Source organism: Salvelinus fontinalis, chromosome 16, assembly GCF_029448725.1.
Source record: "Salvelinus fontinalis isolate EN_2023a chromosome 16, ASM2944872v1, whole genome shotgun sequence".
Taxonomy (NCBI): Eukaryota; Metazoa; Chordata; class Actinopteri; order Salmoniformes; family Salmonidae; genus Salvelinus; species Salvelinus fontinalis.
This window is the reverse complement of record NC_074680.1, coordinates 582517-609308: the sequence shown is the minus strand read 5'-3', so window position 1 is coordinate 609308 and position 26792 is coordinate 582517. Positions and strand designations below refer to the sequence as shown.

The window sequence follows — 26792 nt, the reverse complement described above, 5'->3', positions numbered from 1 at the left end:
GGAGCAACAAAGCTATTCAGGGCAATTAGGGGGAAATAAATGAAGTTACTTACATTGTGTCTGCCAACGCCCCTTGGATAATGTACATTTGATGGAGCATTTATTTTTAATTTTGACTTGGCAAGTCAGTTAAGAACAAATTCTTATTTACAATGACGATCTACCCCGGCCAAACCCTAACCCGGACTACGCTGGGCCAATTGTGTGCCACCCTATGACTCATTGTCACAATGGTAGGGATTAACTGAGCTGGTCTTAGGTCATTGATAAGTCATTGTTTCAACTCAGCCTTTACGTACGTGGACAGAGTCCGGGCGCCAAAATGATTTGGATGGACTCAATGATTTGTCATTCCTGTAGAGTATCTTCTATTTCCAGAAGGTGTCACAGTTATCTATAAAATTGATTCCAGCAGAGCTACAGCAATCTTTTAGCCAGATGTGTAATGCCAGTAGCCTGCTGAATCTTTCACACCTGCAGCCCAATGATGGTACTGGAACTGAAATGCTTGGCCTTTTTTTTGGCTAAAATCAGTTCTTTAAAATCCATTTTCAGATGTTCCGAGCTAGGCCTCCTGATGTTGTTTGACCCCACATGGACTATGACAGCATCAGCTCCCGGCATCTGTCGTCAAACAGGAAGCAGCATTGTGATGTCCTGTAGTCGTGCTCCTGTGTAGCACAAAGTATTAGCATTGGGAACCGAGATGTTTCTCACCATAGAGCTGCCTATGATGACAGCTGGTGATGTTGATTGGGCCGGTCTCTCAGGCAGCCTCACGGTCTGATGAGGGTGGAAGCTGAGGATCTGAACCTGAGGTGGAAGCCACTGGAGAGGGAGACAGAACAGAGGACCAAGAAGCAGGTACCTCCGTATCCGATCTCGAATGGGAAGCCCCTAAGGAAAAAGGTGCCGGAACCTCTGGATCCAGGATGGTAAAGACGTTTCAGGTCCGGGCTTAACATCTCCAAGGAGGCCCGTTGCCAGAGGACGCTTTCTTCGACTTCCACGGCGAGGGACGCATCTCCATGACTGTTTGGTTGGGTCGAGAACAGCTCTGTTCTCCAGGGAAGGGGGAGACCCCTTTGGGGATGACTGAGCACCGGAAAGTCCAAATCAAATTTTATTGGTCACATACATGTTTAGCAGATGTTATTAAGGGTGTTGCGAAATGCTTGTGCTTCTAGCTCTGACAGTGCAGTAATATCTATCAAGTAATATCTAACAATTACACAACATATCCCCAATAAACACAAATCTAGTAAAGGTTCATCCTTGGGAGCAATTTCCAAACGCCTGAAGGTACCGCGTTCATCTGTACAAATCATAGTACGCAAGTATAAACACAATGGGACCACACAGCCGCCATTCCGCTCAGGAAGGAGACGCGTTCTGTCTCCTAGAGACTTGGGGAGGTCTACAAATGTTTTTCTGAGGCCTTGGCGGATTTCTTTGGATTTCCCCATGTCGTCAAGCAAAGAGCCACTAGGTTTGAAGGTAGGCCTTGAAATACATACACAGGTACACCTCTAATTGACTCAAATGATTTCAAATGACTAAGGTGGTCTGGTGGTCTGCTTGAAACATGTTGGTATTACAGACTCAGACAGGGAGAGGTTGAAAATGTCAGTGTAGACACTTGCCAGATGGTCAGCGCATGCTCGTAGTACATGTCCTGGTAATCTGTCTGGCTCTGTGGCCTTTTGAATGTTTAAAGGTCTTACTCTCATGCATGTTTCAGTGTTACTTGCCTTATAAGCGAGCCTAAGTTATTTAGCTCATCTGGGAGGCTCGTGTCAATGGGCAGCACTCGGCTGTGCTTCCCTTTGTAGTGTGTAATAGTTTGCAAGCCCTGCCACATCCGACGAGCATCGGAGCCGTTGTTGTGCGATTTGATCTTAGTCCTGTATTGATGCTTTGCATGTTTGATGGTTCGTCGTAGGGCATAGGGCGATTTCTTATAAGCTTCCGGGATAGAGTCCCTCTCCTTGAAAGTGGCAGCTCTACCCTTTAGCTCAGTGCGAATGTTGCCTGTAATCTATGGCTTCTGGTTGGGGTATGTACGTACAGTAATTGTGGGGACGACGTCCTCAATGCACTTATTGATAAAGCCAGTGACTGATGTAGTGTACTCCCCAATGCCATCGGAGGAATCCCGGAACATATTCCAGTCTGTGCTAGCAAAACAGTCCTGTACTTTATCATCTGCTTCATCTGTCCACGTTTTTTTTTATAGACCGAGTCACTGGTTCTTCCTGCTTTAATTTTTGCTTCTAAGCAGGAATCAGGAGGTTAGAGTTATGGTCAGATTTGCCAAATGGAGGGCGAGGGAGAGCTTTGTACACATTTCTGTGTGTGGAGGGAAGGTGGTCTTGAATGTTTTTTCCCTGTGGTTGCACATTTAACATGCTGATATAAATTTGTTAAAACTGATTTAAGTTTCCCTGCATTAAAGGCACCGGCCACTAGGAGCGCTGCCTCCGGATTAGCGTTTTCCTGTTTGCTCATGGCGGAATACAGCTCATTTAGTGTGGTTTTAGTGCCAACCTCGCTATGTGGTGGTATGTAGACAGCTACGAAAAATACAGATAAACTCTCTAGGTAGATAGTGTGGTCTACAGCTCATCATGGATTCCCCAGTAGCTTGTGTAGGATTGCTACCTATTTCTTTAAGAGTAGCCCCTTCGCCCCTGTAGTCGCCCGCAAGCGAGCAGTTGCTACATTGAAAGTCACCACCACATTGTCCAGGAACAAAGCAAAGTAAACACAGCTCCTGCTGCGCTGGACGCGTTCAATAGCGACCTCCATTTGAAACCGCAGAGTCAGCTAGAATAGCTGGGATTCCGTATCTCTCCCTACGCAGAATCTGGCAGGATCACGGGACAGACAGCAGCACTCTTAGCAACTAAGCCCAACAGAGCCGCAGGATCCAAAATAAAAGTATATAAAAACATTTACAAGGAATCATTCAGCTTTCAAATAAACGTCTGATCAAAACATACAACTGTAAACATAGTCATTTATAATGCAGAGGCACCAATAAATTGTCCAGTACTCCTATTGTATGCTGTTTTCATGTACATTCCCTTATGTCTAAGCTTCTAAGGTGACTCAAGCTTTACTAATTGTGGTAAGTGCATCAGTGAACTCTATTCTATAATTAGTTACAAAACAATAAAAATGCAGTTGTATATTGCTGCTGTTTGTCTGATATCCAACAGTCCATGGTCAGCTCTGTTGACCATGAAAATGGGGTGAGGTACACTATTTACCTGGTCATCAATTACATGTGGCCCATTGTTTACCTTATTACCTTGCAATGACCACAAGGGTGTTTCAAAGTTCTGCCAGTCAAGTTGAGCGCATGAATATACGCTCCCCACTTACTCAGTCTGTTCTTTCAGGCTTCCTGATAGTTAGAGATGAGAGAACATGTACAATTTGTTCAATTCTATGCATTTTAATAGGGGTGATGTTTTGGTCAATGTAACGTCCTGACCAGAGTTCTTATGTGTTTTGCTTGTTTAGTGTTGGTCAGGACGTGAGCTGGGTGGGAATTCTATGTTGTGTGTCTAGTTAGTCTGTTTCTGTGTCCAGCCTAATATGGTTCTCAATCAGAGACAGCTGTCAATCGTTGTCCCTGATTGAGAATCATATATAGGTGGCTTGTTTTGTGTTGGGGATTGTGGGTGGTTGTTTCCTGTCTTTGTGTTTTGTCTGCACCAGCTAGGACTGTGACGGTTAGTTTGTTTTGTCATTTTGTATAGTGTCTTGTGTTGTGTTAATTAAATAATGGAAAATTACCACGCTGCACATTGGTCCTCAGATCCTTCTCGCCTCTCCTCGTCTGAGGAGGAGGACGACTTAGACTGCCGTTACAGTCAAAGCTATTTTTACTTGGGAAATAGGGTGATTGTGCGGGACTTTTAAAGTAGATGGCCCTAGCTAGCAAAAATAGAGTAGTAGACAATTTAAAACTGGTTATGTTCCAAAATGTGCACTTGCGTTCTCCCGTTCTTTCAAGGGTGATGTTCCTCCTGAGAGAGCTTGTCTTCTAGTATGGGAGAACGCAGAGCGCTTAAAATCTCTTAAATTTGAAACATACTTCGACGTGATCTCAAACCTAAACTGGAAACTGCATCATCACGCAGCCGGCATCAACAAAGCTAGATTTCATGCAATGTCTGCTTACATTGTACCCAACGTAGCAGCGTAAACAACTAGTGCTTGCAATTCAGTGAACAACTAATGGAAATATTTAACACGAGTAACAAGTAACAGAATCAATTCAATTCTCAGTACCTGTTAGTGAATTAAGCTTACACAGTCAACATTTCTTGGTCTGTTGCTACATCATTATGGACCTATGACAGGAAAGCTTTTATGCATTGTACAGAGGCTGAAGCAAATAACTATTTTGCTTACTCTTTAAGAATGATAAATAGCCCGAATAGTGGTGTTTCACTGTGAAGCTAATATTGAGTTGCATTAGGACTGCTGATGTTTTATTTGCAATGTGCAGGGTTCCATTGTGATAAATTCATACAACTATAACACCTATGCATATTATTAAATGAGACTTATTCACTATAGCTTGGTTTTATATTCACCTTATGCATTGATAACTAATTGATAGGGGACAACTAGACTAGAAGGCCTGTCACGACTTCCTCCGAAGTCGGTTCCTCTCCTTGTTCGGGTGGCGTTCGGCGGTCGACGTCACCGGTCTTCTAGCCATCGCCGATCCACCTTTCATTTTCCATTTGTTTTGTCTTTTTTTACCACACACCTGGTTTACATTCCCTCATTACTTGTCATGTATATAACCCTCTTTTCCCCCCATGTCTGTGTGTGTGAAATTGTTTATTGTCAGGTGGGTACGCTTCCGGCTGGTGTACGCCGGGTTTTGTGGCAGCCGGTACTTTGTACTTGGTTGTGTGTACTTTCTGCTGCCTCACTTGTTCTTTGTGCATTTGTTTTTGTGACGCGGTTGCGTCCTGTTTTAACAATTGCCTGAGTAAAGTGCTTTGTCCACTCATCTCTGCTCTCCTGCGCCTGACTTCCATGCACCAGCTACACCCACGCATTGACAAGGCCTAAACTACGTCATCCTAATGTAAGATAAATGCATTGGATACAAAACAAACACTGGCATAATATAAAGGAGGACATGTCCAATTTAATTATATGCATGCATATCAAACAGGAATATATTAAATGTATGCACCATTGTAATGTTATTAATGCTTTTCTCTCTACTTGCAGGGGATTAGACAGATGCAGCCCCCAGAGGCCCACGCCTCAAAACCAGAACCATGGGGAGACATCAACACTTAATTTTTATAAATATTAACCCTTATTCATTGTACAGTATCTGTGTATGAATCCTTTGAAAACGGTCCATTGTACAAAAGTCAAGTTTTATTAGTCGTATGTACAGGATACACATGGTCCAAAGAAATAATACAAGATAGAAAAAAACCTTAACATCCCCAAGTGAGGGACATCAAGGAGATTAACATTCAAAAGATTGTTCAGTACATGATAGCAAATGTTATGACAGCCACAGGTTTTTTATATACATGACAGGAGTTTACAGGTTTTTGTTTCAGCCTTTCACTAACACCTCATTAACTTCTAGGTAGGAGGCAGTATTTTCACGTCCGGATGAAAAGCGTGCCCAGAGTAAACTGCCTGCTACTCAGGCCCAGATGCTAGGATATGCATATTATTGGTAGATTTTGATAGAAAACACGCTGAATGATGTCTGTGAGTATAACAGAACTCATATGGCAGGCAAAACCTGAAGACAAAGGAATTTCTGAAGACAAAGGAATTCTCCGGTTGGAACATTATTGAAGATTTATGTTAAAAACATCCTAAAGATTGATTCTATACATCGTTTGACATGTTTCTACGGACTGTAACGTAACTTTTTGACTTTTCGTCTGGACCTACTGATCGCGCCTCATGAATTTGGATTACTAGGCTAAACGCGCACACAAAAAGGAGGTATTTGGACATAAATGATGGACTTCATCGAACAAAACAAACATTTATTGTGGAACTGGGATTCCTGGGAGTGCATTCTGATAAAGATGATCAAAGGTAAGTGAATATTTATAATGCTATTTCTGGCTTCTGTTGACTCCACAACATGGCGGATATCTGTATGGCTTGTTTTTGTGTCTGAGCGCTGTACTCAGATTATTGCATGGTGTGCTTTTTCCGTATTTTCTTTTTTGAAATCTAACACAGCAGTTGCATTAAGGAGAAGTGGATCTAAAATTCCATGCATAACAGTTGTCTTTTAGCCATGTTTATTATGAGTATTTCTGTAAATTGATGTGGCTCTCTGCAAAATCACCGGATGTTTTGGAACTACTGAACATAACGCACCAATGTAAATTGAGATTTTTGGATATAAATATGAACTTTATCGAACAAAACATTCATGTATTGTGTAACATAAAGTCCTATGAGTGTCATCTGATGAAGATCATCAAAAGGTTAGTGATTCATTTTATCTCTATTTCTGCTTTTTGTGACTCCTCTCTTTGGCTGGAAAAATGGCTGTGTTTTTCTGTGACTATGTACTGACCAAACATAATTGTTTGGTGTGCTTTCGTCGTTAAGCCTTTTTGAAATCTAACACGTTGGCTGGATTCACAACAAGTGTAGCTTTAATTTGGTGTATTGCATGTGTGATTTCATGAAAGTTAAATTTTTATAGTAATTTATTTGAATTTGGCGCTCTGCATTTTCACTGGACGCAAGCGACCTCAACCTGATGAGAACCTAGCAGAAACTGTTACGGCTCTCGTTGGGAGAAGGAGACCAAGGCGCAGTGTGGTAGGCGTACATTGTATTTTTATTGATGACACCAACAAACAAAAAGAATCAAAAACGAAAGCGCACAGTTCTGTGAAAAAACACTAAAACAGAAAACAAGATCCCACAAAACCCAAAAGGAAAATGACAACTTATATATGATCCCCAATCAAAGACAACGATAGGCAGCTGCCTCTAATTGGGAACCATACTCAGCCAAAATCACAAAGAAATAGGAAACATAGATTTTCCCTGACCTAATCAAACATAGAGAATAATAAGGATCTCTAAGGTTAGGGCGTGACAGAAACATAAGGCCATGGAAGGAGAAATTAACTTCATTGAACCAGGACTGAAATTTGAGCAATCTGCTGAGAACCACAACTACCTTTGTTAATGTACAATGGTTTTGTAAACAGTTTTGCATATTCATAGGCTTGACCAAGTGTTCAACAATTTATTTTTAATTGATCATTTTCATTATTTGCAATGGTGAAACACAAGGGGAGGAGAAAATGACAAGAAGAAACAAACACTGCATGCATATATTGACTGCTCATGTAAGAATGCACAAATAACTTGGCTGGATAGCAAGCCTACTGTAGATTGAACAGAGCACAGCCAGCTGCATTTCCTACATTTATCAGATTTTGTTCAAATGTCTTGCCTCCAAACCAGTTGGGCACGACCGTTTTGTCCTGCCAAGCCAATGCTATGGAGTGAAATGAAAGCATTTAGTTGCCATCTGTCCCTGAAAACAAATAGTAATTAAAAAAATACTTGCTACATTTGTCGCTAATGACAATGGCAAACAAGCCCACCAATTCAGAAAAAAAAAAAAAAACTGTCCAGGTCTGCACAATTGACACTGCTGCTTTCATCTCATAAGAGCTGATAACCAGGACGAGATCGCCTGCTAGCTAGCCATCGAGTCCAACGAGCTAACTTAGCTTGGCTAGCGGGCTGAGAAACAGCAGTGACTCAACATTTGAATAAAACATTCATATGGAAGTAGTTTGAACAGTTTAACAAAATTTGGTTAATAAATAAATGTAGTACTTACATTTTACCAAGTTATTTCATATTCCTCTGAAACGTTTTGTCACAAGCGGGGAATTGTTATTGTGTCGCAAGGTGTTATATGAGAGCCTCCCCGGTGGAAATAATGAAAAAGTATGCTCCCATGTATGCTCCCTTTGTTTTCCAGATCTCTCAAGTACGCTTATGGAACTTCCGGTAAACTTAGTACATACAGTACTTGCCTTTTCGTATTATGTTTAGAATCTAAGAACTAAACACATATTAGAACACAGCTAAAATTTGCACTTCTCAGTCCTGGAGATAGCAGAAAAACTCTAGCTATAGATGACACCACAGACACACACACACACACCCTCCCTTCACCTGCACATACACACACCATCCTACCCTGCCTTTAAGGTCTTCGGGAGCCAAGTTAACAAACATAACACCAACCATTTCGAATCGCACCGTACCTTCTCCGCTATGCAATCTGGTTTCCGAGCTGGTTATGGGTGCACCTCAGCCACACTCAAGGTCCTAAACGATATCATAACCGCCATCGATAAGAGACAATACTGTGCAGCTGTAACCATCGACCTGGCCAAGGCTTTCGACTCTGTCAATCACCGCATTCTTATCGGCAGACTCAACAGCCTTGGTTTCTCAAATGACTGCCTAGCCTGGTTCACCAACTACTTCTCTGACAGAGTTCAGTGTGTCAAATCGGTTGTCCTGTTGTCCGGACCTCTGGCAGACACTATGGGGGTGACACAGGGTTAAATTCTTGTGCCGACTCTCTTCTCTGTATACATCAATGATGTCGCTCTTGCTGCTGGTGATTCTCTGATCCACCTCTACGCAGACGACACCTACTGTATACTTCTGTCCCTTCTTTGGAAACTGTAAACTAACCTCCAGACGAGCTTCAATGACATACAACTCTCCTTCCTTGGCCTCCAACTGCTCTTAAATGCAAGTAAAACCAAATGCATGCTCTTCAACCGATTGCTGCCCACACCTGCCCGCCCGTCCAGCATCACTACTCTGGACAGTTCTGACTTAGAATATGTGGACAACTACAAATACTTAGGTGTCTGGTTAGACTGTAAACTCTCCTTCCAGACTCATATTAAGCATCTCCAATCCAAAATCTAGAATCTGCTTCCTATTTCACAACAAAGCATCCTTCACTCATGCTGCCAAACAAACCTTAGTAAAACTGACTATCCTACTGATCCTCGACTTCGGCGATGTCATTTGCAAAATAGCCTCCAACACTCTATTCAGCAAACTGGATGTAGTCTATCACAGTGCCATCTGTTTTGTCACCAAAGCCCCATATAGTACCCACCACTGCGACCTGTATGCTCTCGTTGGCTGGCCCTCGCTTCATATTCGTCGCCAAACCCACTGGCTCCAGGTCATCTATAAGTCTTTGCTAGGTAAAGCCCCGCCTTATCTCAGCTCACTGGTCACCATAGCAGCACCCACCCACAGCACACGCTCCAGCAGGTATATTTCACTGGTCACCCCCAAAGCCAATTCCTCCTTCGGCCTCCTTTCCTTCCAGTTCTCTGCTGCCAATGACTGGATCGAACTGCAAAAATCACTGAAGCTGGAGACTCATATCTCCCTCACTAGCTTTAAGCATCAGCTGTCACAGCAGCTCACAGATCACTGCAACTGTAAATAGCCCATCCAACTACCTCATCACCATATTGTTATTTATTTTATTTATTTTGCTCCTTTGCACCCCAGTATCTCTACTTGCACACTTATCTCCTGTACATCTATCACCCCAGTGTTTAACTTGCCATGCTGTAATTATTTTGCCACTCTGGCCTATTTATTGCCTCACCCACCTTATCCTAAGTCATTTGCACACACTGTATATAGACTTTCTCTTTTGTATTATTGACTGTATGTTTGTTTATTCCATGTGTAACTCATGTGTTGTTGTTTGTGTCACACTGCTTTGCTCTATCTTGGCCAGGTCGCAGTTGTAAATGTGAGCTTGTTCTCAACTAGCCTACCTGGTTAAATTAAGGTGAAATAAAAGAAATACAAATAAACGATACCTGGTGCGGCACTACCAGCTGTGCCTACCCCCAATGATATGTGCCCTCCTCCCTCTCTTTTTCTCCCCCTCTCTCAGCCCAAACTGTGACTCTTATCACCCTGACCGATGCAGTGTGAATTAGTAGTCTTGGAAGAGCACGGGCCCTAGCAGAACCACGTCATTGCTAGCAGACAGCCACTGAGGCTGGTGTTTGGGTATAAGGTGCTGGTGTTACACTGAAGTAACACGGAGGCTGTTTCTATAATTGTTTCGGTAATACTTTACTGATAACTGACAGGTGTCATGCTTTATTACTTGTTAATAAACTGACTGAAAAGAGAAAGGGTTGAAAATAAAACGTTTTCTGTCCAAGAAACGCGAATAATATTAATTCAAGACTACTCTATCAACATTACAAAGTACAGAGTACAACAGTTGGTACCTCCTTTACATCAGACGTGCTAACCAACATTTTAGTTTTGCCTCTAGATTTCTAGTCTGTTTTTGGAATTGGACCCTCAGTGAGTGGAACAAATGTCTAATGATTCGGCCTTGCGGGTGATGCGCCTGAGGTGTGTCGCGTTATTCTTGGTCCCCCAGGCAAAATGGGACCTCAGGGGATTATGTTGTCATCTTATTTAGATATGTATTAATTTTCTCCCCGTGACAAACCTGTGAGTCACTCCCGTGTGAAGCTTATACTAGCTTATAAAGTACCGCATGTCTCCAAAAAAGTTGAGCGCAAATGCTATTAAAAATGAGTCACACACACTAGTAAATAGGGTCTAACACTTTCATAATACCAGTCTGGATGTCTTCATTCCAAGTTATCCAGCTAAATAAAGAAGAAGCCAGCAGTGAACTTGATTTAACCCACCCTCTGAGCTAAAATCAAGGTTGTGTTCAAGTGCACAATATTTTGCTCCATATTGATTATTTAAGCTTGACAGACATTACAAAGAAAATAGTCATTGTTTCTTTCTCTATATGCTCCCGTGTGTGTTCCTCTGTGTGTGCGCGTTTCTTTCTCCATATGCTCCTTTGTGTGTGTGTGTGTTTCTTTCTATATGCTCCTTTGTGTGTGAGGGTGTTTCTTTCTCTATATGCTCCTGTGTGTGTTCCTGTGCGTGTGTGTGTGTTTAGCTATATGCTCGTGTGTGTAAGTGTGTTTCTTTCTCTATATGCTCCTGTGTGTGTTCCTGTGCGTGTGTTTAGCTATATGCTCGTGTGTGTGTGTTCGTGTTTCTTTCTCTATATGCTCCTATGTGTGTTCCTGTGTGTGTGTTTCTTTCTCTATATGCTCCTGTGTGTGTTCGTGTGTGTGTGTTTCTTTCTCTATATGCTCCTATGTGTGTTCCTGTGTGTGTGTTTCTTTCTCTATATGCTCCTGTGTGTGTTCGTGTGTGTGTCGTTCTTTCTCTATATGCTCCTGTGCGTGTGCGTCTGTGTGTGTGCCTCTCTCTGTACTCCTGACTTGTTTCTTTATGATCTGAGCATTCCCCTAGCAGAGTATTAGAAAAGAGAGAGGAGTTGGCTGGGCTCAGACTGATAGTGTGTGGGCAGATAGCACTCCCTAATCTGTAACATATGCAACTGTGTCTCTGGTGTGCATTCGGAGTCGGGCACACAACTACACACGTAGACATGCATGCCGGCGTACACATAGGAGACACACATGTATTAGTTTCTTTCTTTATGCAGCACCTTATTACTACTGAATGGATGTATTTACATTTTTCTGTGCACACGCGCACACACACTTTCCTTTGGGATCCCTCATAATCTAATCCAGGCATCACAGGTCCGGGTTGTTGTTGGTCTGGCTGGCCATGTGTCTGGAGATGGCTTAACAGGCCGATCCGTGACATGCAGAACTTGTCGCAGTGGGGACAGGGATGGTTGGTCATGAGACCAGGGCTAGTTGTTACTGGCACCGGTGTCTGTGCTTTGCGGCGTGCTCCCTTTCCGGCTGTTAATGATCTTATTTTGACCTCAGATTTGGGTTCCATTGTTGATTTGGGCATGGATTTCCCTGTTTGAATTCTTATGGCATTTCTTCAGGTGTGCTTTGTGGTTGTCACAGAAACACTTATTCCTGACTTCCAGGGGCACGGGATCCATCCCTGGGCTAGGAGTAGAAAATATGTTTAGGAAGTCTTGAGTCACTCATCCTCACGAGGTGACCTGCCCATCGGAGTTGTCTCATTACGATGGCTTCTATACTGGAGGAGTTGGTTCACTCCAGGACACTGGAGGACATCTTCCTAGCTGACGTTAAGTATTTTCCTGAGACAACATTGGTGGAATCTTTCAAGAGGTTTGATGTGTTTATTGATATGCAGTCCACGTTTCTGCACTGTATAACAGGGTAGGGATGATCACTGAGTTGTACACATCCACTCTGGTCCTGGTGGTAATGTCATGAGTGTGCCAAAGGCAGAACTAGCTCGAGCAACCTGATGTCGCATTTCATCATTGATTAGGATATTGGTGGAGAGGTGTACACCTAGGTATGGAAAACTGGGAACGATTTCAAGTATCGCATTTTTGGCAGTGATCTTGGGGAGTAGCAGGTGTACTCCGGGACCTTGCTGGAAGAGGATATTAGTTTAGCCTGTGTTGTGTTTTACCCATCCTGCTGCATGCTTCTGTGAATATGTTAACGATGAACTGGAGATCAGCTTCTGAGCAGGCACTCACTTGAGCATCATCTGCATACTGACATTTTACAACAGAAGGGGTTGTGGTTCTTCACTTGGCTCTGAAACAGTTGATACTGAATATCTTCCCATCTGTCCTGTAGGTGATGCGTATGCCTCTGAGGAGTCTGGTCTCTGTCAGATGGAGCATTGCTCCCAGGAAGATGGTTGGTGCGATCATTGAGCCTTGATTTTCTCCGGGTCCTCATCTCGATTGGCTCTTTGGTTTCACTACTGGAGAGAATGACAGCCTTCACACCGTCATGCAGGAGGCGGAGGAAGTTAACACATTTTTTCAGGCAGCCATATCTCAGGTTAACAGAGTCAAAAGCCTTGGTCGGTCACACAAACACAAAGAATGGAAATTGAACTTTTAGCCCTTGCAATACTGCACCTGATTGGCTGTCTGCATGCATGGTTGAACACACATACACACTAAAAAAAGTGGGTTGCTCAAGTGTTCTTTAGGAAGGGTGATAGTTCTATGTGAAGCCATACTTACTTAAAGAACCCTTTGAGCCCTTCAATGGTTCTTTGCAGTTCACAAAAAAGGTTCCATCTTTTAGTGGTAAATAAAATGTAGGGGCGAAGGCTTGTTAGCATACCTTGGGGCTCACAGCTCTTGAATTGCAACCGTGAGTAAGAGTGTCATTCCAGTTAATCTAACCTGTTTTGTCATGCCCAACAATCCCTCAGTTTCCCTTTCGAATTTGATGTAGTTAATTCTGATTTTTGATGCACTAATTCTGTGTGGTCAAAAGGGTTAAAACAGAAACAACTGAAAGGTTAATGGGTTAGGCATTAATCCTGAGTAGTTAAGGTCATGGCTATGGTTTGGGGGAGGCTCTGCAAACCAACCGATCTCATACCATCGAGTATCATCAAGTATTCTCACGGCTTGCTAGAGTATTGTTAACTGCTGTAGTGCAGTGGTCTGAGCAGCGCACATCCAATCAGAGCATCTTGAGTTTGTGCCCAGCGCTAGGCAATCATTTTCAATTTTTGGGGGGTGAGTGCAGAGGAAGGCATATATCGATATTCTTAATATCGAAACATCCAAAGTCTATATCAAACATCCAAAGTCTATTTCTAGTGGCTGGTTATGTTATGACCATGACCAGTTACGGTGTCTTGTGAAAGACTCAAGTAAGGTCTTGTGTTAATTGAGAACTGTTGACTAAAGCAGTGGTACTCAATTCTCTCCTCAGGGACCCCCAGCTGTTCCAGAGCTTGCACACCTGATTCAATTTGTCATTTAACACAATAATAACAGCTATTGAATTTTAACAATTTTGTTTAACCTTTTTAACTCGGCAAGTCCGTTAAGAACAAATTCTTATTTACAATGATGGCCTACCCAGGCCAAACCCTAACTTTATAATACGGCTAACCAGAATTTAAAAAAACTATGGTTCATCAAAAGGTTATTTGTAGGACCTTTGAGATTGAGAATGGTTCTTTATAGTACCATTCTCCAAAAAGGGATCCGCTCTGATTATATTCCAAAGAACCATTGTTTGGCACTATATATATTTTTTTTTTAATGTGTACAGTTTCACCTTGGCGGAGAGATAAAAACACAGTAAAGGGCATCAAGGCCATCTTAATATTTTGGTTATGTTTCCCATTTGATTAGTTTGTGTGTTTTTAGGTCTGTATGTTGCGGTTGAATTCTTTGTTTTTAAACGCTTAGAAAAAAGGGTACCAAAAGGGTTCTTTGGAGAGGAATAGAGTTCTACCAATAACCATTTATCCTTAGAACCGTTTTTGGAACACATGTGTTCTTTGTAACCTAGAACCTTTCTCATCTTTAGAACCGTTTTTGGTAGAAAGTGTTCTTTGATGATTCTTTGGAAGGCAAGAAGTGTTCTTCGGAAAGCAATAAGGGGCCCCTTCAGAATCTGAATAAAATGTATTGTATTTTTGTTCTTTCTTTTAAATAGTACCTGAGCATTAGTGTTTGACTCAGTGTTTAAAAGGATAGGTGTGAGAATGTTTTAAACTTTATCCACATTATATGGGGATATTTGTACACAGCAAATTGGCCAGTGTTACCTAGTATTGACATTTCAGTGTAACGTTTCTAGAGTTAATTCAGGAGTTAAATTAACTCTGTAAAGAAGTCAATTAACACTCAGTGGTGTAAATAACCATTGTGATTGTTTAATTCTTACTCTGTGTAGAGTAAAACACTCAACCACACCCATCATTATCATATTTCTCAGCATGCTCTAAAGCAAGTTGATTTTTTAGAATTGTTTGTTTCAATATCTGGGTTTTTGCATGTAGATTGATTGGTGGTTGATCTAATGCTACACAAAGATAATTAACAAATCTTTCTAATCAAATCTGCTAGTAGTTGAACTTATTGAACCTGTTACTGAGAAGGTTTTTCCAGTTTAGATGGTTTATGTAGTTTCCTTACCTACCTTGGCAGTCATTCTGAATACAGGTTGCGGGTCATTAAACGTTCCAATTATTGAATATCCTCACTCTGGCTGGATTCCAATAGGATTTACATATTACTTTGCAAACCAGCATAATGTGATTTACAGGCCTAATCTGGTCTGTAAACAAGGAGTTTCCTAAAAGCACCGTGTAAGGGTATAACTAGGCCCGCAAATAAAGGCTTTATATTATACTGTATGTATTGTTATTTTAGGCTGGGTTTCAGTATAGCATTTTGTGACATCGGCTGATGTAAAACGGGCTTTATAAATACATTTGATTGATAAAGAGTTTGTTAAAGGATAATAAGCTTGGTGGAACCGTTCATAAAGGGTTATAGGAAGAACCATTCAAAGATAAAAGGATTCTTGCTAGAACCTTTAGATAATAAAAGGGTTCATGGTAGAACCATTTATACAGGGTTCTAGGAAGAACCCTCTGCAAATGGTTCTACTTTAAAAGGGTTCCGCTATGGGGACAAACAGAAGAACCCTATGGTTCTACTTGTATTTGCTCATACATAGGCCTATTTGTGTGTTTGCACACGTACCATTCAAAAGATTGGACACACCTACTCATTCAAGGGTTTTTCTTTATTTTTTACTATTTTCTACATTGTAGAATAAAAGTGAAGACATCAACACTATGTAATCATGTAACCAAAGTGTTGAACAAATTCTTCAGAATAGCCACCCTTTGCCTTGATGACAGCTTTGCACACTTGGCATTCTCTTAACCAGCTTCACCTGGAAAGCTTTCCCAACAGACTTGAAGGAGTTCCCACATATATTGAGCACTTGTTGGCTGCTTTTCCTTCCCTCTGCGGTTCCTGTGGCGGTCCTCATGAGAGCGAGGTTCATCATAGCACTTGAAGGTTTTTGCGACTGCACAAGTTCTTGAAATGTTCCGGAATGACTGACCTTCATGTCTTAAAGTAATGATGGAATGTAGTTTCTCTTTGCTTATTTGAGCTTTTCTTGCCATAACATTGACTTGATTTCACCAAATAGGGCTATCTTCTGTAAACCAACCCTTCCTTGTCACAACAACTGTTTGGCTCAAAAGCATTATGGAAAGACATTACACAAATACATTTTTAACAAGGCACACATGTTCGTTGAAACGCATTACAGGTGACTAACCTCATGAAGCTGGTTGAGAGAATGCCAAGAGTGTGCAAAGCTGTCATATATTATTTTATTTAATACTTTAACACTACATGATTTCATATGTGTTATTTCATAGTTTTGTTGTCTAAACTATTATTGTACAATGTAGAAAATAGTACAAATAAACAGTAATATTAAATGAGTAGGTGTCCAAACTTTTGACGGGTACTGTAAGTGACCCGTTTCGGGGAGCTAGGCATTTGGCGTCACTACTTCACAGGATAGGCATTTATGTATTTTTATTTGGTCAAAATGCATTCCTTTTTGCAGAAATGCCTTCTGGAATATGTGAACTTTCATGTGCATGAATAACAAATGTGTATTACATCTGTAAATACAAATACAATTGTTAAATTACGAACCTAGTTGGTTTAGGCACAGAAAAAAGGCAGGAACCTTCCCGCTAGCCATGATTTGCTGTGATAATGGATGGGCTGGACATGGCGAAAGATGAGTTTGGATTGGTCAGCCATGTAGCTTGCTTCTGTCTATAACGTGAGCTGCTCAGTTTGTGTTGATAATATAACGATAGCCACCAACGTTTTTCTACTTTTCTCAACAACACTGATGCCCTGAAATTAGCAGGTGCTATCGACAGATCAGTTGAAAAAAGTAGTGATGGGCTACTTGCTGCACACGCCATGGTTGTTTCTACAATGTTTCTACAAAGGAACAAGCAACGTAATGTGAAGTGAAATATACATAATGAATTACTCATGTAATTACTATGTTAAAACAATGGCACACACCCGATTTAGTACTTGTAGTTGTGATCAGTGGGAATCCATCTGAATCTAGTAAAAACGTCCTTACAGCAACAATACGTGTAAATACAATGTAATTATTAAATATTTTGCAGGGGATATCAAAATGTCAGTTATCACAATGTCGTTATGAAGAAAAGTACTGTAATTACATGTTTCTACAAAGGAACAAGCAACTTAATGTAAAGTGATGCTACGTGTTTTGATTGTAGTAGGTGAAGTTTCATACACTTTCTTGAGCGTTGGTGTTCATCGGACAGCGATATGTTTGAAAGCAATGGAATCCATGGAGTGACCCCAAAAAACACTGATAGCAACAAAACATGCTCATAACCCTGTCAAAATAATGAAACGCATTAATTTGCTGTAGGATCGTAGTTCCAAAGATGTCGTATTGGTTGATATAAATGAAAAGTTGAGATTCTGTTGTTTTCGACAAAAAAGCGCTTACAGGGGTTAGTTCCATTTAAAGGGCCGGTATTGGCCACAATTGACTGCTATTTCAATTAACGAGGCAAAGTATCTGGCACCAGGTACTCCTGGCTCCATTTCCTCTAGGGGGTGCATGCTAAGAGTGAAAATCTTACAGTTGATACACTAATCGGATGTCTTTTGAAGAGTTGAGAGTACTCCTTTCTTATTTTCTTTACCCAACCAGTGCATCCACTCAATAACATGGAGATGCTTCTTTAAAAATGTTTAGTCCGTTTGCCCGTTAGTCTCCACAGCGGCCCCTTTATTGTCTGCCACGCTCTTTAAATGTGTTGTGTGTGACATCCTATGTGAGGATCCACAAAGTTGTTTGTATAATTGGCCTTAGAAGTATTATGCAGTGATGCACTTGTAATAATCAAAGCTAGAGTGAATACTTGCAATTACTTAAAAGTACATTTTAGTACCTTTTTAGCCCACTAGACCCTTAGTGGTTCTGAAAACCATGTTTTTATGTCCCACACATTTATAATGGATTCCTTTTGAAGTGCCCGACACATTTTTCAACAGTACTTTGGTTTACACTGAAAATGTGTTCTTTGTTCATCCATAACATGTCAGGTAAAAGGACTTATAAACAATACAAGAAGATGGCCTCATCAGCAGAAGATGATGCCATAACCGAAGTGGTAGATGCCAATATCCCAAAGCAAGAGGTACAAGAACCAACTGTGGTTGGTGTAGATGACGATATACAGTGCATTCGGAAAGTATTCAGACCATTTGACTTTTTCTATATTTTGTTAGTTTAATCCATTTTAGAATAAGGTTGTAACGGTTTGTCCCCCTCATCAATCTACTGTACTTACAATACCCCATAATGACAAAGCAAATACTGGTTATTAGAAATTTCTGCAAATGAATAAAAATTGAAATATCACATTTATATAAGTATTCAGGGTCTTTACCAAGTACTTTGTTGAAGCATCTTTGGCAGCGATTACAGTCTCAACTTTTCTTTGGTATGACACTACAAGCTAGGCACACCTTTATGGGGAGTCTCCCATTCTTCTCTGTAGATCCTCTGAAGCTCTGTCAGGTTGGATGGGGAGCATCGTTGCACAGATATTTTTCGGTCTGTCCAGAGATGCTCAATCAGGTTCAAGTCCGGGCTTTGGCTTGGGCACTCAAGGACATTCAGAATATTGTCCCGAAGTCACTCCTGCGTTGTCTTGGCTGTGTGCTTAGGGTCGTTGTCCTGTTGGAAGATGAACGCTCTGAAGCAGGTTCATCAAGGATCTCTGTACTTTTCTCCATCTTTCTCTCGATCCTGACTAGTCTCCCGGTCCCTGCTGCTGAAAAACATCCCCACCACATGATGTGCTAAACTGTGCTAAAATAATTGTAGGCTTTTGCTTCAAGTCCTATTGTTTCTAACTTCAATATGCTCTTTAAATCTTCTTAGTGATCCCTTCGCGCGCCAATCACGTTAACGGGATTGATTTGACAACACCCAGTGAAATAGCAGCGCGCCAAATTCAAAAACAGAAATACTCATAATAATAATAATTCGGCGAATAATAATTGCTTTACGGCGAAAGCAAACGATGCTATTATCTGAGGATAGCACCCAAGCAAACAAACACAGACCATCATATTTCAACCCTCCAGGCGCGACACAAAACGCAGAAATGAAAATATAATTCATGCCTTACCTTTGACGAGCTTCTTCTGTTGGCACTCCAATATGTCCCATAAACATCACAAATGGTCTGCTGGAGGTCATTTTGCAGGGCTCTGGCAGTGCACCTCCTTGCACTAAGGCGGAGGTAGCGGTCCTGCTGCTGGGTTGTTGCCCTCCTACGGCCTCCTCCACGTCTCCTGATGTACTGGCCTGTGTCCTGGTAGCGCCTGCATGCTCTGGACACTACGCTGACAGACACAGCAAACCTTTTTGCCACAGTTCGCATTGATGTGCCACCTTGGATGAACTGCACTACCTGTGCCACTTGTGTGGGTTGTAGACTCCGTCTCATGCTACCACTAGAATGAAAGCACCGCCAGCATTCAAAAGTGACCAAAACATCAGCCAGGAAGCATAGGAACTGAGAAGTGGTCTGTGGTCACCACCTGCAGAATCACTCCTGTTTTGGGGGGTGTCTTGTTAATTGCCTATAATTTCCACCTTTTGTCTATTCCATTTGCACAACAGCATGTGAAATTTATTGTCAATCAGTGTTGCTTCCTAAGTGGACAGTTTGATTTCACAGGGCCTGAGTAGCAGGCAGTTTACTTTGGACACGCATTTCATCCAGACATGAAAATACTGCCACCTATCCCAGAGAAGTTAAAGGACGAACCACTGTAGGTGCTGTAACAACATTCTTCCTAGATTGAGATGGATTCCCATTGATCACAACTACAAGTACTGTATTGGTGTCTGCCATCATGTTGCAACATACAGTAACTATATTGTTAATACATGATGCATTTCCCTTTAAATTAAGTTGCTTGTTCCTGTGTAGAAACATTGTAGCTAAGTTACTTTTCCTTACAACATTGTAATAACTGAAATTTTGATACCCTGTTAAATATGTAATTGCATTGAAAGTACATTGTAATTACACTTGCAGGTGCTGTAACAAGTTATTCAACATTGAAGTGTATTTTCCCAATGATTGTAATAAAAAGGTTTACCCTACTGTGTTCCACATTACTTGAAGCTGCTTGCTCACCTACATTGACATTAGATTATTTTGAACAACATATCACTTACATTACACCTTTGAAGCCAGAGAAATACACCCTTGAATCCCTTTTCAAAAGGCAGGCACATAGTTTACAAAGGTTATACCATTGTGTTTCACTTTATATTAAGTTGCATGCTCCTGGGTAGGTACATTATAGTTACATGCATATCCAATGTAAATACATTGCCCTTACATTTAATTCAGTACATCCTTTAAGCCAAATAATATAGAAAGAAGATAACTGAAGCTGTAGTTAATGACAGGGTGTGTATTGTTACCAGTGGCGATTTTAGCATGTACAAATGCATGCATGGCAAAGCCACTACAACACTAAACAATACAATACATGAATTGCACTATAAATGGTTACAAACGGTGCCCACAAACTGTTCGGGCCTAAATAAAGCTGTCTCAACAACAGTCCCAACACCTCACCCCTGCTACACCTGACTATCAGCAGAGCATTGTCTGGTAGCAAAACAGTTCACTCAGCCGGATTTACTGCCTTTAAAAAAAACATGGCTGAGTTGCTTTAACAAAAGTGGTTTCAATTAAGATGTACAGACTATGGAATCGATGAGCGGATAAGAGGCAATCAGTCATTTTCATTAAGATATTAATGAGCTAGGACGGACGCAGTCAATATAATTTTTTGTTCAGCAATTTTGAAATATACAGCAACAGAATTCGGAACATGGGCCGTTCTTACAGTATTATCCCTGTACACCAAGTCAGAACCATAGGATAAATAAAAGGGGGCATATGTCACCCGACTCTAGAAACTAGGCGCGTATGTCGCACTTCACAGGAGAGTCGTTTGAACGTAAAAACATGTTTTTATCAAAATGCGTTTTTTGGCAGAAATGCCTTCTCGAACATGTGAACCTTCATGTGCCTTAATAACAAACGTGTATGCCATCTGTAAATACGAATACAATTGTTATATTATGCGCCTTGTTGGGTAAGCCACAGAAAAAGTCAAGCAACCTTCCCAATAACCATTTGTATGTGACAAATAAAATTTGATTTGATTGGCTGAGATAATGAGTGAGCTGGACATGCCGAGAGGGGAGTTTGGATTGGGTTGCCAAATTGAGCTCGTCAGTCTGTGTTGGTAATCCTGTCGAATGCTGCTTTCAAAAAAAAAGAAAAAAAAAAGAGATGGAGAAAACACCTGTCTCCAGATTACATCTTCAAACTAAGAACAACCGTCGTATGGCATTCCTGACAAAGATATGCGTCCATGATGCATGTTGAAGTATACTGTACAGGTAAGGTAGTCTAGCGTTAGCTAGCTACATTTTCAGATATTACACATTTCTAATTTTCACAGTGTTTTCATTTCAGGCTAGTGTACTGTTAGCTAGCTAGATAACGTTAGCTGGCTGGCTCCCTAGCTGACGTTATTTGTTTCCCAAAGCCGTTTGCTTTTCTAGTTAGAGCCAAATGCTAGCTAGCTAACTTCGGACCTGGTTGGTTCGCTCCCAGCACTGTGGCATTGTTGCCACTTTGTTCCTTGATGTTTAACAAGCTAATGTTAGCTGGCTGGCTCGTTAGCTAACGTTACGTGACGTGTGTGGTCTTAAACATTGTTTACCTAGCTAGGTTCATTGTTTACCTACCTAGCTAGGTCTTAAGCTAAAGTGTACTGTTAGCTAGCTGGCTGGTTAGCGGATGTTATTATTCGTTTCCCAGAGCTGTTTGCTTTTCTAGTTAGAGTCTAATGTTAGGCAGTGTGGCACTTTGTTCATTGTTGTTTAACTAGCTAACGTTACGTGACATGTGTACAACACCCATTGAACATGGCCGGTGTCAGTAAACGTCTGCAAAAAAACGTAATGAAATTGTTGCCAGCAGAGCTGGTTAGGCTGTTTTCATGTTATCCAGAGGTAAACAAATCATCGGTCAGAGCGTCAAGTGTGCACTCCGAGAGCGAAACTAGATGGGTGGGGCTAAAGCTTAAGAGGGTGTGAACGATGCTGAATGGGTGTAGACAAAGAAGAGCTCTTCACTTGATACCAAAACATTCAAAGGCGATTTTTTCAAAAGTGAGTTTACAAGTTGAGCAACTTTCAAAGCATAATTACTTTCCCATTGTTCCTCAAATGCAATGTATGATATACCATTTTGTAGCTCTGAGTCTCTACTTTTATCCAATGTAACAAATACTATTTCACATTTTTCTACATAAGACCGAATCCAGGTGGTGAGTCACATAAGCAAACAATGAAGGCTCTTATAATATTCGATGACATTTCTCTCTAGGCTATAGGCTACATGTGCACCACCAACAGCTAACAGCTTACTACACAACATACACTTAGTATTACTTTCTTAGCTACAGTAAACATATCTCCCTGGCATATTACATAATTTATGCAGTAGCATACGAGACATTTTTGGACTCACCTTGTTGTGCTGTTCTCACTTAAACAGGAAGCTGGTGCGGTGGTGTCACGACATCCGCCGAAGTTGGTGCCTCTCCTTGTTCGGGCGGCGTTCGGCAGGCGGTGTCACCGGCTTTCTAGCTGCCACTGATCCACGTTTCTTTTTCCATTTGTTATGTCTTGATTGTACACACCTGGTTCCCATTACGTTATTCTTATTTCCCTATTTAACCCTCTGGTTCTCATTATGTTTTGTGCGTGATTGTTAGTCTTTTGTGTTAGGGTTTGTTATCCCTGCGTGGATTTGGCTGATTATTTTAAGAGTAAAGTATGTTATTTTACTCAGTTCGGCGCCTGACTCCGTCCTCACCTCTGCACAACTGATACTTGACAGGCGGTCCATCGTGGGCTTTTTTTGTCATCAAAGTCTGGCATTCTCTGGATTTATGGTGCTTTCAAGACAACTGGGAACTCGGGGAAAAAAACAAGTTTGAATCATGATGACAACAGTGATCTTCTGGTCGGAGCTCTAGAAAGAGGCCGAGATCTCGACTTGCAATTCCGAGTTGGATGAACAAAAAAAAAAAAAAATCCCAGTCGGAACTCGGTTTTTTCTGAGTTCCCAGTTGTCTTGACGCACTGTAGTTATTTGTCCCTGTTTCGAGTTTCCAGTTGTTTTGAGAGCGGCGGAAGTAATGCTTGATTGACAGCATGGCTGATTTTGAATGTTTTAAGCTTGGAAAAGAGACTCTCATTGTTGCATTTTCAACTTGTAGTGTAATGTTTATGTCCAATGGCCAATGAGGATTTGCCAGTAGATTGTTGACTTGATTCATGACTGCTAGCTTCCTAGCAAAGATTTTGAAAGTACAACGTGATTTGACGTCATTTTATCTGTGGCCAATGACCTTGACCCTTCTTGGATGGGCACTTCTAATGTAACTCTATGGCAGCACCCAAGGGGCTTGAATTTTGTTAGCTCTACCCTTAGATCTGGCGATGACGTAGTGTCCCCATGAGTGACATGACACTGAATTCAATCAGTCCACAACTAGAGAACATTATCAACCCCTACGCTCCGTATTTTCCACTAGCTGCCCCACCACCAGAGAAAGCACTGAGCTAGGCTGAAACACCTGCATTTTGGATCTGTGTTACATAAGTTTGCATGCAGCTAAAATATTAACTCCATGATGATTATTCACCTTTTTTTTCTTTTTTTTCTTTCTGTTTTTTACATTGTTTGCAACCTGGTATGTGACAAATATGAATGCCAAAATAACTTTTTGGGCTAAACAGGTGAGGAGCCCAACCTTCCCTGAAAGACGGGTCGCCACTGATTGTTACAACATCTGACGGAGTCCTAGCCTAGCTTATTTAAGCGATAATGCCAGAGAAGACAGTGTTGAGGATATAGAGTTGAAGTCGGAAGTTTACATACACCTTAGCCAAATACATTTAAACTCAGTTTTTCACAATTCCTGACATTTATGCAGAGTAAAAATTCCCTGTCTTAGGTCAGTTAGGATCACTGCTATTTTAAGAATGCGAAATGTCAGAATAATAGTAGAGAGCAGAATTTATTTAAGCTTTTATTCCTTTCATCACATTCCCAGTGGGTCAGAGGTTTACATACACTCAATTAGTATTTGGTAGCAATGCCTTTCAATTGTTTAACTTGGGTCAAATGTTTCGAGTAGCCTTCCAAAAGCTTCCCACAATAAGTTGGGTGAATTTTGGCCCATTCCTCCTGACAGAGCTGGTGCAACTGAGACAGGTTTGTAGGCCTCCTTGCTTTTTCAGTTCTGCCCACACATTTTCTATAGGTTTGAGGTCAGGGCTTTGTGATGGCCACTCCAATACCTTGACTTTGTTGTTCTTAAGCCATTTTGACACAACTTTGGAAGTATGCTTGGGGTCATTGTCCATTTGGAAGACCCATTTGCGACCAAGCTTTAACTTCCTGACTGATGTCTTGAGATGTTGCTTCAATATATCCACATAATTTTCTCCCTCATGATGCCATCTATTTTGTGAAGTGCACCAGTCCCTCCTGCAGCAAATCACCCCCATGCTTCAAGGTTGGGATGGTGTTCTTCGGCTTGCAAGCCTCCCCCTTTTTCTTCCAAACATAACGATGGTCATTATGGCCAAACAGTTCTATTTTTGTTTCATCAGACCAGAGGACATTTCTCCAAAAAGTACGATATTTATTCCCATGTGCAGTTGCAAACCGTAGTTGTTCCACTTGTGTAATAAACTTTACCGCTAAATCCTTAGAGTATAATTACATACTATTTACACAGTAATTACATATAAACACTAGTTAGTACTTTAATTAGTACTTTAGTTACTAATTAATTACTGGTCAAGTGTTACCAATATGGTAATCTGGACACTGCCCATATGCAAGGACCCCATTTCACCATACTGTCTACACCTTCTGTATTCTGTGCATGTGACACAAACATAGATTTTATTTGATGTAGTGTGTGTTTACCAGAGACGGTAATATGAACAACATGACCTGCACCAAAGTCAGATTAGGATATAGGCCAAGGACTAGATAAAGTGTGTTTTTACCTGCAGTTCTTCCTTATTGTAGGCTGCTACTTTTACAATGTTTAGGTGTGACATCTTTGGTTGTTTACTACACTGCTCACTGTTTAGCACATGGCCTCACATGTGAACCCTTAAAGAGATGGGTGGGGCTAAGGCTTAAGTGGGTGTGAACAATGCTGAATGGATGTAAACAAAGAACAGCTAGTTCTAGTAGGTGTACCAAAACATTCAAGGGCCATTTTCTTAAGTGGGGTTATCAACTTTATCAACTTTCAAAGCAGAATTATTCTCCCACTGTTCCTCAACTGCAGTGCATGATATACAATTTTTTGGGGGGGGGTAGTGCAACCACTTACTATATGCTTTTATCCCCTGTTCTGACACTCACTTTCTGTGCAATATCCCTCTAATCTATTGTTATACTTGATCTGTCAATGCAAGTCAAATTCTCGTTCAGTACAGAAAATCAAATAAAAGTGTAGTTCTGCTTACCCTGTGATGGGCGGAAGCATGTCAGTGGACAAGAGGGCTAGCGGAATTTTGTCCCTCTCGATGAGCCACACCGTGTAGCGTCCGCTCTGCAGGGGGTGCAGGAACATGGCCATGTCCATCCCACAGGGGTCCCAACCTCCCCACAGCCAGGGGCTCAGGACCCATGGACCTGCCAAGGCAGAGCCGTTCACCCACAGGAACTGACCTGAAAAGGAGAAAGAGAAAGACGTTATCTAGGTCATTTGTCACTTCCAATCCTTCAGCATTGATTTGATGATTTTATTGTTTTGCTTTTGTATGTCCCTTTCATGCCACTCTAGCTTGAACTTGAGAGAAGTCCTAGCCTCTATCCGCGAGACACTTCTGTAGATATGAAACTATTGCTTAGGTGAATGCAAAATCTCCACCAGCCAGGGGACAATATGGAACTACTACTCTGCCTATCCAATTAATTAAGATCAACAAGAAATGCCAAGGGGAAAGGGCTATTGGGTCGTTTCTGGAGAGTATGAAGCGGGGTGGAGTGATTATTATTGTTACTATTAACAAGTGCATCTTAAATGTCAGCGTTAGGGGTAGTGGGGAAACAAAAGGATCCACGTGAATGCCACATAATATGCCAATCGCTGACAGGTTTGCCATAATGGAGTCAAGAGCCCACGAGGGGACCACGCACCCTTCGTTGTGGTTGATGGATTACAGATATCCCCACATTCCAGACCAAGATTTCCCCCAGATATCCCCACATTCCAGACCAAGATATCCCCCAGATATCCCCACATTCCAGACCAAGATATCCCCCAGATATCCCCACATTCCAGACCAAGATTTAAAGTTCTGTGACGGCACCCTCCTTTACAAGCACTCATGAGAACAAACAAACGACTCTTCCTTTTGCCTTTTATGACTCTGAATGGCCCTGAGGGGGGGTCAGCAGACCGTCTTGTGATCTACATGTGTTACTGGGTAAATGACCAGCCAGGCTTTTGAGTACTGGGGATTTGTATCCCAAGAGGAGAGAAGTCAGGATTTTCCACTCTTTGTAAAAAATGTTTTGCCAATAGCACAAAGGACATTTAAACTTGTTTTCTGGACAATGTATCAAACCAAAAAAACTCATGACATGTTGAAGCTTGAAGCATACGCATACTGTGACATTTTTCCTAACCTTTCCTA

At 41.4% G+C, this 26792-nt stretch overlaps 1 protein-coding gene across 1 annotated transcript in view; it reads right to left on the bottom strand.

Moving 5' to 3' along the window:
* Window positions 1–26792, bottom strand: part of LOC129812506 (ALK tyrosine kinase receptor-like) — a 779676-nt gene that overhangs the window by 347536 nt on the left and 405348 nt on the right. The window contains exon 4 of the mRNA XM_055864118.1: window positions 25617–25821. Coding sequence (XP_055720093.1) covers window positions 25617–25821 — 205 coding nt within the window. The remainder of the gene's footprint in view (window positions 1–25616; window positions 25822–26792) is intronic.